This window comes from Solanum verrucosum, unplaced genomic scaffold, assembly GCF_900185275.1.
Source record: "Solanum verrucosum unplaced genomic scaffold, falcon-dt-bn FXZP01000138.1, whole genome shotgun sequence".
In the NCBI taxonomy this organism is placed as follows: domain Eukaryota; kingdom Viridiplantae; phylum Streptophyta; class Magnoliopsida; order Solanales; family Solanaceae; genus Solanum; species Solanum verrucosum.
The window spans coordinates 603,956-619,375 of record NW_026020134.1 but is presented as its reverse complement, the minus strand read 5'-3'; the positions used below and the strand labels follow the sequence as shown (position 1 = coordinate 619,375).

At 32.3% G+C, this 15,420-nt stretch overlaps 3 protein-coding genes across 3 annotated transcripts in view; 2 read left to right on the top strand and 1 right to left on the bottom strand.

The window, feature by feature from the left end:
* The window catches only part of LOC125827362 (GDP-Man:Man(3)GlcNAc(2)-PP-Dol alpha-1,2-mannosyltransferase), a 267,662-nt gene that overhangs the window by 58,683 nt on the left and 193,559 nt on the right, over positions 1-15,420 (top strand). The gene's annotated exons all lie outside the window — the stretch shown is intronic.
* LOC125827375 (uncharacterized) lies at positions 3,751-5,939 on the top strand. Its single transcript, XM_049506691.1, has 4 exons — positions 3,751-4,122; positions 4,224-4,496; positions 4,579-4,900; positions 5,350-5,939. Exons 1-4 carry the CDS (start codon positions 3,889-3,891, stop codon positions 5,607-5,609), a joined length of 1,089 nt encoding a protein of 362 aa, XP_049362648.1. The 5' UTR covers positions 3,751-3,888; the 3' UTR covers positions 5,610-5,939.
* On the bottom strand, positions 12,230-12,844 carry LOC125827414 (18.1 kDa class I heat shock protein-like). Its single transcript, XM_049506728.1, has one exon. The coding sequence runs from the start codon at positions 12,842-12,844 to the stop codon at positions 12,257-12,259; it is 588 nt and encodes a 195-aa protein (XP_049362685.1). The 3' UTR covers positions 12,230-12,256.

Here is a 15,420-nt window from a genome sequence, read left to right as displayed (position 1 = left end):
CTATTCCCTTCCAATTTTTGCACCAATTTTCAAGGACATGTCTAGCACACATCCTGTGTTCAACAAGTGGTAATAAATCTTTCACTGCAATTTTCAGTCCCTATTAAAGAAAGAAAATAAACATATATAAGAGTTAATGAGAATAAAAAAGTATATAGAATATAAGATGAATGTGTATTAATAACCAAGGACATACATTTTGCATATCAGTAATCAGGGTAAGTTTATGTCCTTCTCCAAGATGAAGATCATTCTTCACTAGAGTAAAAAACCATGCCCAAGTAAATTTATTCTCAACCTCAACTACTGCCCAGGCAATGGGCAACATCTGGTTATTTCCATCTTTGCAACCTGCCACCAATAACTGACCTTTGCACACTCCTTTGAGAAAACATCCATCTAGACCAATGCATCTCCTAGTACCTCCAAAGAAAGCTTTCTTTAAAGCATGAAAGCACACATAAAATCCTCCAAAGATTTTTTGCCCAGTTTCAGCAATTTCTCCAACTTTAACAATACAAGTGCTACCTGGATTTGTTCTTAAAATCTTATCTCTGTAATAAAAAATTCTACCATACTCAGCAATATGACCACTCATAATCTCTTTTAACACTCTAGCTCTAGCTCTTCTCACTATTGTCTTTCTAACTTGAATATCCAATTCTTTTCTAATAAGCTCTTGCAACTTGATAATTCTGATGTTTGGCTGCTCAGTTATTCTATCCTTGTATCTAACAGCTAGAAACCTTGAATTGCACAAATAGTTATGAGTTGAAGACACACAAATATGGATAGGGTTGTAGTTTTTAACCACAAAATCTGTAGTTTGGCTATCCAAACTTGCAACCAATAACCAAGGACAACCCTTTTTTGCAACACCTAACTCTGACTCTTTCAGACTCATTTTCATATTTCTCAATTTGAATTTTTTCTTGAATTGCATATTTGGTTACAGCTTCCCTAAATTCTCTTACATTTGCAAACACCAAACCTAATTCCCAAACAATCTTCTCAGAAGTTGGATAAAAAATAACTCTGTTTTTTTTCTTCTTTCTAACAATTTGTTCAACCTCTTCACCATCTCCCCATCCTGTTTCTTATTCTAATTCAAAGCTAGGAACTTCATCACTAGGATAGTAAGGTTCATCACCCCCTAACTTACCTAATAAGCTATCCTTACTGCCAACATTTGTTTCATCATATCCTATATCTGGGCCCTTTTCAGTAGTATGAATCTGTTCTGTAGTTGTGCCTCTAGTTCTCCTGTTTGACCTGTTGAAATGCCTTCTTGAAGCCCTAAAATCCCTATACTCTTCATGAACATCACTATCTAAACTCTCTTCACTGCTATACACTTCAGATCTCTCATCTGATTCATTATCTAATTCATCATCTAAACTTTCTACACTTAGATTGGAAGGTTCATCAGCAGGATTAGAAGGATGATAAGAAGTATTAGAAGGTTCACCAAGAGGATTAGAATGCTGAGATGAAGTGTTGGAAGGTTCACCAACAGGATTAGAAGGCTGAGATGAAGGGTTGAAATGTTCAGAAAGAGGACTAGAAGGTTCAACAGGAGACTCAATTTCATTAAAAGATGTAAAAGATTCCCCCACCTACCCCACCTACACCACTGTCCATCACATGGGGGACATAATCCAAAGCCAATGGAGCAATTTTTGGCTCATTAACCTCATGACAGACATAAACATCCATTCTATCCCCATTTTTAAACATAGAGGAAATGTCACAAATAACCTTATCACTTTTAACTTCAACAAAAAAGCCTTAAATTGGAGATCTAATAAAAAAGGAACAAACTGTTATATATCCTAAGTCCTTTATGTAGCCTTTCAGTTCAAAATAAGACATTCGATCAGTGTCTACTTCCAAGAATTCAGTCACAGACCCACCAACATAATCAGATGGGGGACCAAACACAATTTTTTCCCCATGATACCATCTCAAAGTTATAAGAACAAATGACATTGTAAGAAATCCTGAAAACACAGTTACAAACAGATCTCAGAAACACTGAATCAATGAAAGTTACAACAATATTCAACAACAACAACCCAACAACAACCCAAACCCAACAAAGAAATACACATCAACTGCAATAGACCAACTTCCCAATAATACAGATAAGTAATATACACAACAACAACATAACGACAAACGAAATACGCATCAAACAATGTAAATAAACTAACGACTAATCACTACAAAATTCACTTACAATGTAAAATAAACTAACCTATGAGCCTTCACTTCTTCGTTCCGCCACCAATATTCAACAAATTTCAACAAGCAATGCTACCAACTAGATTTGCCTCATGAAATTTCTTAGGGTTTTGATCGGTTGAAGAGAGAGGGTAGGTGAGAGTGAAATGGGTTGGAAGTTTCTTTGGGTTTGGGTTTGGGTTATGGGTTAAAAAATGAATGGGTTAGGATAAAATCCGGCCTTTGTTAAATGGGTTGGAGGTGTGGCACACGCTCTTGGATTGAGAGCACTGATGTTGAAAAAATGATGTATTTGTTGTGCTTTTGGATGGTTTCGTGAGGTAATAGGACCCCCGCAAACATAAGGTGTCTACTTAAAAAAGGGTATAAGTTCCATGGGGTAATTATGTATTTCCTCTATTTAAAATAATATTTTATATTGTTCATGTACTATAATACTCGTTATACAAAAATATAATATATTATCAGATAATATTAATTTAAGGTTGAAATGACATTCTTTTATCAAATAAACCATAATTCTGTTTTAAAAAATCCTAACTAAATCAAATAATATTATAACCACTAAAGATTATAGCGGGCTTTTCTTTCTTAATTAAGATTTCAAATTCAAAACTCGAATAATAAAGGTGTATATGACATCAAATCATCAATCATTTTATCAAGCAAAGTATGATAGAAAATACGTAGAAACCTTAATCTACTAGCTTTCTCCTTTAATAAGATCAAGATAAGTTGTAATCTTTTAGTAAATCTCATAGAATCTTCTTAAACTTGAAACCTATATCATGAGTAAGGCTCTAATTAAAGTCATTTAAAATTTATTTTAAGTTATTTTTAATTTTCTCAAACATTTCTAAAAGTTAAAATTGACTTAAAAAGTAGATTTGACCAACTTTTAAGTTAATTCAAACATACTCAAAATCTGTTTGAATTGACTTTTTAGTTTTGACTTGTAAGTAAAAAAAATATAAGTTAAAAATTTTAACTTAAAACTTTTGACTTATTTAATCATTTTAGCTTAAACTAAGTGCTTATATTTTTTGTTAAAAAAACTTATTTAAACACTATAAAATCACTTATAAAAAACTATTTTAGCTTTAAAATACTTAAAATAAATCAATCTAAACAGACTTTAGAAATTGAACATCAAAGGTGAAGTTAGTGATTAAAATAAGAATTTAGTCGAACTCAATAATTTAAAATTTTTAAGTTATAAATCTTGGATCAAATGTGAAACTATAATAATCAAATAGAGTAATATTGTCAATTTAGTGGTTATTGAATACATGCATATTATCACAAATTTTGCATTTAATAGTCTAGGATTTGCTAGTTGGCACTTACTGACACACCAACTGGATATAAAAATGGTTATGCAAACTCCTTTCTTGCAAGCCCCACCATATCCCATTCTCTTTAAAATCCCTCAGATTTTTTTTCACATCCCCTGATTTTCTCATACTCAATTTGCTACTGCAACTGCCACTTTTTTCATAGAACAAAAAAGCACAAAAGGGGTTGTTGTGGCTATAATTATTACTTGTATCGTAAAGAAGCAGCAACGTTTGGATCAGTTAAAGCTCTTCATTAAGCATATCTAGTAACTTTTGTGATTCTCTACTCGACTCTTTAGTTGTTGAGATGGCGAAGAAGGTGGATGATTGTGAGTTTTGGCTTCCTTCAAAGTTTCTGACGGATGATTTTGCATCCGGGTTTAACCCGTTTGGAACTCACTCGGATCTGAGTTCGCCGGTGGAGTCTGTGATCGGGTCAGTAGATACAGAGAGTGATGAAGAAGAGTATATTAATGGGTTAACTCGGAAAATGGCTAACTCTGCACTTCAGGACTCTGGGTTCGGCTATGGAAACACGAAGGTACCTTTTGATTCTGGGTCGTTTTTTTTTTCTTCTTCATAGTTTTAAGGTGTGTTTTTGGTTGATGAATATTTGGGGGTTTTGGTTTTTCTACTTTCTAGGGTTGGAGTTTATCATGTTCGCCTCAGTCGACGTTATATGGGTGCAAACAGGGATCAAGCCATGGAAGCCCAAACTGTCCTTCACAGGCCTCTTCCCCGCCGCCGGTGAACCAAAGGGATAGAGCTTTTGATCAATTTTATGCGGCTGCCGGAGAAGTCGCGAGGATTAGGATGCTGGAGGAAGCTGCCGGACTTTATCAGACAAAAACTGGATTGCCCCCAAAATATTCAAATCAGCCGTCGCTCTCTTACCAGCAGTTGCAAATAGCTCAAGTAAGCTTTGATACTGCTACAATCCTACCTTTTTCTTTTTTTGCCTTTTTAACTTATATGTTTGTTTATCTATGGAATATAGTTTCAGCGATTGAAACAACAACAGTTAATGAAGCAAGGCCATGGAGTATTGGGTTCTGATAAAGGTGGATTTGTTCAGTATCCGTTGAACCAGAACCACCAGCAATTCTCTCATAGCAGAGGCCAAAATGGAGCTGCTAGACCTATGAATTCTTCAATTTCTGGTTGGCCTTCGTTGCAACAATCTCAGTTTCAGCAGCAGCCTCGCTCAGGCATGCGCGCTGTTTTCCTGGGAAATCAAAATCCTAAAAGAGAGTGTGCTGGAACTGGTGTTTTCTTGCCCAGAAGAATTGGGACACAAACTGAAACTCGAAAGAAACCAGGTATACCTTTTTCCCCGATGTAGGTAGAGAGATTGATATTACCAACTAAATTACTTCATTGATTAGTGAAGTGGTATTACCACTTGGTTGACTCTATGGATATAGATTTGAATTATTTACTTAATGGAGAAGATTTAGTCTTAATTATTTTTATTGATAGTCTCTTGGTGTTGATAGTGGAAGATGACTCTAGTTTTGGACTTGTTCTTTAGTGTCAGCGTCTACTCATATAGATGCTTTCCAATTGGTCTATGTCTTTTTTGGGTTGGTGTGAACAGCAAAGAAAGATTCAAATTTTAGTACTACCAGCTAATCTGTTTGACTCAGATTTCATTTCCCTTTCTTGTGTTTAGATTCTGATAAATGACCGCTTTATCGTTTGTCTACTTACTCATGGTTAATGACAGTAGATTATTATTTTGGTCCTAACAAGATTTGGAAATTAGCAGGATGTTCAACAGTTTTACTACCAGACAGAGTGGTCCAGGCCCTGAACTTGAACTTAGAAGCTATGGATGTTAGGCAACAGAATCAGGTTCAATCCACATGTTATCAAGGCAGAACCAGGTTGATTCATTCCAATGGTTCGCAATATCCAAATAATACGGCAGTGGCTCAACCGAGACGTAATTTGAGATCGGGCAGTACATACTCACGACCAGCAACGATGTCACAAGAGCTACTTCTTCCGCAGGATTGGACTTACTGACCGATAAGTCATACGTACGAAGTTTTAGAAGCAGGGGAGATTTTGTTTACTAGTTCTGGATAGTGGTGTTAGATAGTTAAGAAAGATAATATAACATGAAGATTGTTTAGAATCAAAAGAAATCCATGTTTTTTTTTTTGGATAGTGTTTAGGGAATCAAAAGAATAAAAGTTTTTGCTTGGAATTACAATTTACTTTCTACACTTTTGTTGCCAGTGTCTCTGGGTGTTTTGCAGAAAAATGATAATTAACTCCTCCATGATCTGGCATGGCAGGCAGGGGAATTGATCTATAATTATACATTAATTATGTACTTATTTTTGTACAAAATCTATCGTCTTTTTTTCTGTCATATTCCATCTTAAATGCCTCTGATAAATTTTATTCTATCGGTTTGGTAGGATGAATTAGAGAAAATAATATGTGTATTAGTTATCGTATTTTATTATTTGATTATACAGATGGAGCGGCGTTACCAGCGGAAAATACTTTGACGTGTATGAGTTGTTGCATGGCGGTGGAAATGGAATAGTTCATATTGTGATTTGTTTGGCGCTGAACCATCAAATTATACTTATAATATACACCTTACATTCATTTTGGCTTTTTGTTTGCAAGTTGAATTAGTGCCCCTTGACCAACACAAATATATCGCAATTTTTTTTGAAAAATTCCACACTGATCCTTTAATGATGAGTGATCTCTTTAATATGAATACAAGTGGCAAATGAGTGAGTCAAGTCGAGTATGAATAGATCAAAAATGAGTTAAACAAACTTGGGTAATACACTTGACACGACTCATATTTTAAATGGGTAAAAACGAGTTATTCAATGAATAATATGGGTAAATATGAATACTCATATTATTATAGGAATCATTTTTTTTTACCCTTTCTAGGAGTTCCCACCCCTTTTGCTCCCTTGGTGACTCGAACTCACAACCTTCGGGTTGAAAGTGAGGGGTGCTTACCATCCGAGCAACTCCCTCTCGTCATTATAGGAAGCATGTTAAAAGCTTCAAAAGCAAAATCTTACGCAATCTTCATCGCCCACCCCGGCGCGCCACTTCTGTTCCGCCCCACAACCCCTCTACCTGCCCAACGCCTCAAAAATTAAATTTATTTCTTACTACTCCAAACCCCCCCCACCACCCTAATACTTCAAAAATTAAATTTATTTTTTCATTTGTTTTTTTAATAAAAAAAATTAAATTAAATTTTTACTACCCCCACCACTACTCCCCCCCTACCAGACCCCATCCCAAATATAATTTGTTTTTTTTTAAAAAAGAACTAGAGATCTTTCCTTATCCCATCCATCCCTACCCCCTATCTTGACCACGTACACCTAAAAATAATAATATTAATGTCAATTTTCTTTCTTATATAAATGAGTCTCTTATACCCATTTAACTATCCATTTTTAAATGGATAATATGAATTTGACTCATTTTTTACCCATTTTAAATGAGTAATTTGAATAGATACCCATATAAATTATCCATTTTGTCATCCCTAAATATGAGTAATTTACACCTTTTAAATTGAGTTAGGTTCAAGCTCTATTTTTACGCGACATCTTAATCAATGAAAACATTTTTAGTAAGGTCATCCAACATTGTTTGAATATTCTTACCGAGTGAATTATGACAATAGATCGATATTGCAGATACAAAATGATATACTAGTGATGATTCCTCGCCACAATTAGGGGAGTTGATTGTTATAGCTACATCTCTTTTGAGTACTCTATTCACTATTGTATTTATTACTATCCCAGAATAATATATATAGGGCCTAGTATGGTCCATCATAAACTTTACACATATTTCTTCAATTGCAAGGTTTCGAAATAATATAATGGACCCCTATATATACTTGGCATTGGTCCATTATATATACTAATTGCTTGGTTTTATTTTGTCAAGCAGTAACAGTTAATAGGGACGGAACTAGCATTAAAATTTGATAAAATTAAATAGTTTTAATGTTGATCGTTAATATAAATAATATAATTTAGTTTTTTTTTATAAAATTTAGTATCCATGGATTCATAATTTTGACTCCATCTCTGTCAGTTGACATGTTCAGCAAAAAAATTGACCACGTCCATGCACTTATACACTCACTATCTGTGATGTAGTTTTCATGATTTGTGTATTTGTTTTACTTTTCTGCCTCTTTTTCAGACCCTTTATGATCTCTATTGAAGTTCATGATGAATTAGTCATACATATATACATCATGCATGGTAAAATATTAAAACTGATCGATAAATTTATGAGTTTTAAGTAGGCGGAACCCATTGGTGGCCTCCTTAAGTTGGCACCAATTTTCATTTAGACACCTTAACTAAGCTTTGTTCATTTTAAACACCTCATTTCATATCCCGCTATGTCATTTTGACACTTTTTGCTGACATGTCATAGAGAGTGTCATACACTCATTACCAATCCGTGAAAGGCTTATTTAATCATTTTTTTTCATCTTCTTTCTCATTTTTCAGCCATCATTGTTGAAGAAGAAGGAAGCTGATGATTGAAACATGTCAAAGGAACAGGTCCAACGAAACATACTGACGAGTTTTCAGCACTGCTGTAGAATTAGAGTCGCACTAGAATTAGACTACTTATATTAATTATGATTATATTACGACTAGGATTGGATTATTTATAATTGCACTATTATTATAGTAGTAATAGGTATTGTAGTAAGACTCTAAATATAGTTAACTTAGAACTCTACAATTCTCTCCCTATATAAGAAGATTGTAACTCAACATTATTTTCATCAATAAAATCCTTGATTTCTCTAATCCTATACTAAGATTTCTACATGGTATCAGAGCATAAAATTTCTTCCGCTCTCTAAGTATTGATAAAAAAAAAAAACCACACGTTGCAATGGCCCCTTCTACCGAAACCATGTCAACCTCCTCACTTCACCAAATCATTGCCGCTTGTCCATTAAATATATGCCAACAAACTACCTCATATGGAGGACACAAATATCCCAATTGATTCAGGTGATGAAACTAACGTATCTCATCTATGAACCAAGTAAAAGTAGTTGTTCCACTGGACAGACTGCTAAAAAAGTTATAAAAGTTAAGAAGGATGCAAAAGATAGTGGCACCATTGATGATTGGAAGGAGAAAGATGCATGTGTTACTAAGGAATTGGCTCTCAAGCACCTTGACCGAAGAAAGCATGCACCTAATTGTGGGCTGCTCAACTGCCAAGGAGATATGGGAATGCTTGGAAAAAGCTTATAATCAAGCAACAAAAATAATTAATTTTGCTAGAGGTTTAAGTCTCAAATATAAGACCTTTGTCATATTAGGTAAGACACCATATTCCACTCTTAATCAATTTGTTTATGCTCTCATGAGTTTTGATATAAGGGAAGATGAAGAAGAGGTGCCACAACAAAACCACAACATGGTATTATTTGCTCAAAAAGGCAGGGAAAGAGGAAACAACAACATTAACTCCAATGAAACAGGTTTCAAACCTGCTAGACAGGGAACAAGTTCTAAGAACAGTCAATATGGACCAGGTTCTCTGAACAATAAAAGTTCTCAAAGTGAAAATAAGGAGAGGAATAATATTGAGTCATGTCAAATCTGTGGTAGGAATAATCATACTGTTCTTAAGTGTTTTTACTGGTGGAACTACTCGTATCAATCTGCAGATGAACTATCACAAGTAACGACTAGACATCACATTCATACTGAAGCATTAATAAAACAAGTTTTTGCTGGGTTTTCAAAGTTTTTTTTTGCTGCGTATTCGAATCAAGCTAGGAGTAACCGTTCCCTCTACTCACTAGCTTGAGGGAAAGTGTTGAAGAAGAAGAAAGCTGACGATTGGAACTTGTCAAAGGAACAGGTCCAACGAAGCTGACTGACGAGTTTCCAGCACTGCTGTAGAATTAGAGTCGCACTAGGATTAGACTACTTATATTAATTAGGATTATATTACGACTAGAATTATATTACGATTAGGATTATATTACGACTAGGATTAGATTATTTATAATTGCATTATTATTATTATTATTATTATTATTATTATTATTATTATTATTATAGTAGTAATAGGTATTGTAATAGGACTCTAAGTATAGTTAATTTAGGACTCTACAATTCTCTCCCTATATAAGGAGATTGTAACTCAACATTATTTTCATCAATACAATCCTTGATTTCTCTAATCCTAGACGTGAGATTTCTACAATCATCTCCCTAAACTTAAACTCCTTTTATGGAGAAATAAATTTGATAATGCTACAGACAAAAAAATAAATTTGAACCCATTGGAGTTATAATATAATGATATAATAAAAATTAAAAGAAGACAATGTGAAGACCCCTGCAATAGTAAAGAAGAAGAAAAATGGAAAGTCATGAATTCATGAATAATCTCAAATTAGATTTGAGTAGTGGTATGTGTGGGTTTGTTATTCTATTCGAGAAGATGATGTGGGTGAGGAAGGGGTTGGGGTTAGGGTGGGTAGAGGTGGAGAAGACGCTGGGTGGGTGGGGGAAGAGTGGAGAAAACGCAAGGGTTGGGGTGGGGGGGGGGGTGGAGAAGATGATCTGGGTGGGGTTAGGTTATTTTATTTTTAAAGTTTTTTGGGCAAAAATTCCACATGTCATTCACTCATTGGTCACTTTTTTTTTTTGTACTAAAAATTATTATTTAAGAATTATTTTTTATATATATGCCACATGTCTTTATTTAATTCATCATTTTTGACACGTTATTGACGAGTGTATTACAAACACTTTATGTATTTGACTGATAATTAAAAAAGTGTCAAAATGACACAATGGACCATGACATGAGATGTCTAAAATGAACAAAAGTGAAAGTTGGTGCCTACTTTAAGGGGCTACCGATGGGTTCAGCCTTTTAAGTAATATAACCTGAACAATTTTCGCATCATCATGTCATTTTCATCTATTATAATAAATAACATATTTTATTTTTAAGATTTAAATCTCACATTTTAAAAAGACTTAACAAACTTTTCTTCGAGATTTATTAGCTAAAAAAATGTAACGATGTAGATTATCAGCTGCACATAAAATGGCCAATCATAAATTTTGTAGGTGTATACTAATTCTTCCCCACCTTTGTCATGTGGTTAAGAGCATTGTCAATAGTGAAGGAAGAGAGCAAACAAGCAAAAATTGATTGTGTGATGCAATCACCAATCACTAAAAAATAACAGAAATTAGCTATAAATTTTATCGCTAAATTACTTATAGTTAACAAAACAAAAAATTGTATCTGCAAACTGACACAAATAATAATTTCAAAAACATAAGAAAAGACATATAATTAGATCTTAAACTAGTGGAATATTATATGTGATTTGCTCAAAAATTTAAAAGCAACCATTTTAAAGTACAAAAATTGAAAATCATCCCAAATAGGAGCATTTGTGAGAATGACCTTCTCATTCTAAAATTAAAGCCCACTTTTTACCTGTGGGCTTGGTTTGATATTCTAAGAGTAGAAGCTTAGCAGGTCCATTGTTAAATGATTATAGGCCCATGATTTTGTTTCTTGCTGAGTTGGGGGTACAAATATAGATGAATTCCCATTATGGCAGTGTAAAAAATAATATATAATGAGAAAAAATCATAAATTAATATAATTTAGAGCATAATTATCACATGTAGCTATAGTTTGTATACTTACGAAACGTAAGTATAGTCATTGCATTAGACGGAAGAGTTGTATCAGGAATATCAATTGTATTCAGACAACAGATATCAACTCTATCAGTAAAAGAATTGTATTTAGATAACATATATCAACTGTATCAACGCATATTGTATCAGCTGAAAATTGATGAAGATAAATCAACACGCGTGTGTATTGTATATTTTCTACAAGATCCAAAATATAGCTACATTTGGTAATCTTTTGAAATTATTGTTATGTATTGTAAATAAAATCTAAATGCGTAATTTTAGAATGAATCTAAGCAAAATTAACTGGTTTACGAATACAAAGATAAAATGTTTTTTTTTCTTAAATCTTTCATTCTTCCACTACCTCTAATTACCTGTATTGCACATAGTTTCATTCATCTTATGCTTTTCTTCAAATTACGGTAAGATTTCCCTTAATTATTTTAATTTTACGTTCAGATATTTTTATTTAATTATCAATTTTTTTTTAATTATAGGATAATTATAATAGTAATATTTTCCATATTAGCGTCTTGCATCCTCTATGAATTTAGAGTGAGTTAAGAATTGAGATGATTTTAAACAATTTAGTACGGTGAGAATTAATTTGAACCAATTATAAATAATTAAGCCTCGGTCTCAAATAAATTGGATCAGCCATATGAATCTCAACTTTATTTAAACTCTCAGCATCATCATACTAACTATATATATATATATATATAAGTGAAAAATAATTAAAATAAAAAATATTAATAATATAGAAGAACAATAATGAAAAAAAAAACCCCTTTATTATGAGTAGCTACTACTAGCTATTACATAAGCATGCTTAATCCATTACTCAATAACTTAATGTTGATGTATCTCCTGATCAACAATTCAACTGAATTCATTATTTTTTCTAACACGAAAGATAAAAATATACTATCAAATATATTATTTGAAAAAAAATGTTCTAGATTTCTTGGCTCCCTTCTTAGGAACAGTGACAACAAGCACTCCATTTTCCATTGATGATTTCACTTTATCAACCTTAGCATCCTCAGGCAAATTAAAAGCAGTAAAATAATTCCCATTTCTTCTCTGAAAATGGTGCCAATTATCATATTCTTTTTGTACTATTTTTTTCTCCCCACTTATCTTTAGGACTTTATTATTTTCCACTTGTACCTTCACTTCTTCTTTTTTGTATCCATGCAAATTAGCCTTAAAAATATGTGCCTCTTGAGTTGCTTTGTACTCAATTTGTGCTATAGATTGAGGTTCACGTGGGAATGATAGTGATGGTGCTATGAGTGATCTAGGGGTTTGAAGGTAAAATTCACGTGAGGGACCGTCCTGACGACCTCGATTTGTTTGAGATTGATGCTTAATTTTTGTTACAGGTGAAACATGAGGATCTTGTCGATGATTCTCGTCATCTGTTTGGAATTGATGCGTAATTATTGTTGATGGTGGTGGTGGAGGATCTTGTACACGGCGCACATGATTATTGCGGCCGTTAAATAGAGCTATTAAAGGCATTTTTGTTGTTAAATTTTGAAAAAAAAGGAAAATTAAGTTAATCGTATAGGAAGAGAATAAAATGTGTGATAGAAGGAGTTATGTATTTATAGGGAGAGTTTCAAAGATGGGAATCTTCTATTGACGTGTATTTGAGATGTTATAATTCATTGAACATTTCGATTAATTTGCAACAATATTAATAGTGTAAAAAGTATTTACTTAATCATGTTATTTTATATAATAATTACACAATTTTTTTTTGAGATAATTAATGGTGAAAAGTATCTTTAGACTAATATCAGTTATTTTCCTTTCATATTTGAACTATATATTTCACCAGTAAATATATTAAAACATACATAGTTGAGTAGATGGTGATTGTTTAGATAGGAAAATAGAGCAATTCATAGTTGATCTAGTCAGCTTCGAAATGTGTTTTTTGTAGTTCAGATAAAAAAAAGAACATTTAATAGTTAAAATGTGTAATTCACAACAAAGTGATATTTTCTTTTTGACTGTTAACTATAAATGTTAACTTGATAAACATCAATTAGTAATTTTATAAATATAATAAATAATATATTGTAAATAAGTTAAATCAAACTGATAATATAAAATAATTTTGCACTATTAAGGGTACAAATGAAAGAGAACAAATTCTTAGGATTGTGACTTCAAGCTAGCTGATCTTTTTGTGACATTCGGACACTTGGAGCATTCTCATTGAGTCATATTTTTATATGAATGAACTACCTTTATTCTCATGATGCAAATGGAGAATACATGTAAAAAGAGGCTACCTACCTAAGTTTTTTTTATTTGATATTCGATATTTGTGTTGGAGTTCAACTAATTTAGATTTATATATTATAAGACTCATTTATGAAGACCAACTGCTCTTAACTTATTTCTTTTTCATTCTCACAGCTCGAACTCAAGATCTTTAATTAATAATATGAGATTTTAACTATTCGATCACAATCTAGATGCTACCTACCTAAGTTGTTGTACGGTGTAACATGTCAATCACTTCTATCTGTCCACGGAATATTAGAAAATGAGAGCAACCAAAGCAGGGAAATAAATATAAGCTACTTAGATATAAAATTATTCTATGTCGTTCTATAAAATTCCAAATTATTTTCAAACTCACTACTATTCTAACTTGAATTTAACTAATTGGAACTGAAAATATAAATATATTCTAACTCGAATTTAACTAATTGGAACTGAAAATATAAATAAATTTTACACAATTATAATTTAACCTAATGAAGGAGGTTGAATTTTATGTTTTCAGACAACTAATTCTATTTACTATATATTATACGTAACCTTACCTTGCATCTATTTAAAAGGTTTAAAGTATCTTATCAATTCTACAAATTCATAAGCCATGGTTATTTACACTTACCAAAGAGACAAGAATATGGTCTGACATCACTAATGCAAAAATGGAAATATTGAGTACAATAAGAAGAAACTAAGGGTGTGTTTGGTATGAAGGAAAATATTTTCCGAAAAATGTTTTTCAATTTTCTCATGTTTGGTTGGGTAAAATGTTTTCCAAATCAACTCATTTTCCTCAAATTAAAGGAAAATGACTTCCCTTCAAAACTTAAGGACAACATTTTCCAAAACTTTCCTCCAACTTCAAATTACAATTTTATTGTTGAAAAAATAAATTTAAAGCTTATTTTAAAAAAATATTTTTCAACTTCAATTTTTTTATTTTTTTACCCACCCTCACCCCGACACCCCTCCCGCCAGCCCCTACCCACCCCCACCCCACCCACCCCCCAAAAAAAAAATCAAGTTTATTTTTTTAAAAATATTTTCAATTTCAATTAAAAATTATTTTCTACTCTCTAGTAAAAAAAAAAGAGATATTTTCTCAAAAAGAATTTTCATTCATAAATCAAACACTAAAAAATCTTTTCGGAAAATATTTTCTACTTACCAATCAAACATGAGAAAATAAGTCAAAAATCTACACATTTTCTAGGAAAACATTTTTCTTCGTACCAAACACACCCTAAAGCTTAAAAAAGAAAAATTAGAGGTACAACAAAAAGATAAAAATCTCAATAATGAAAAAGCAATGGAACAATCGATACTATATTTATTATTCATTTATTCTTCCTAGCTCACTCTATCTACCAAAAGAACATAATCAACTCGTATGGCCTATATATTATCTAGTACATTTTTGAGGTTAGATTCGAAGTACGATGATCAAAATATTATATGTTTGCATCAATATATGATAGATGTCATAAGTTTTCGTCAATAAAAAATATATATTTGAAAATTGTATAAAAGTATATTAAACGTCATGATATGATAGCAGCTAAAAGAATTTAAAAATAATTAAGAACAATGTGATCAAAGAATTAAAACATCATCGACTCCTCAAATAGTAACATCGCACTACAAAAGGAACCCCAGTTACCAACAAAAAAATTTGTTGGTAAATTGATCAAATTGGTTGGCAAATTGAGTTACCAACCAAATGCCAACTTATATTAATCCGTTGCTAAAAAGCTCGTCAGTAAATATTACTAACCGATTTTAATTTGTTGGTAAACTTACCA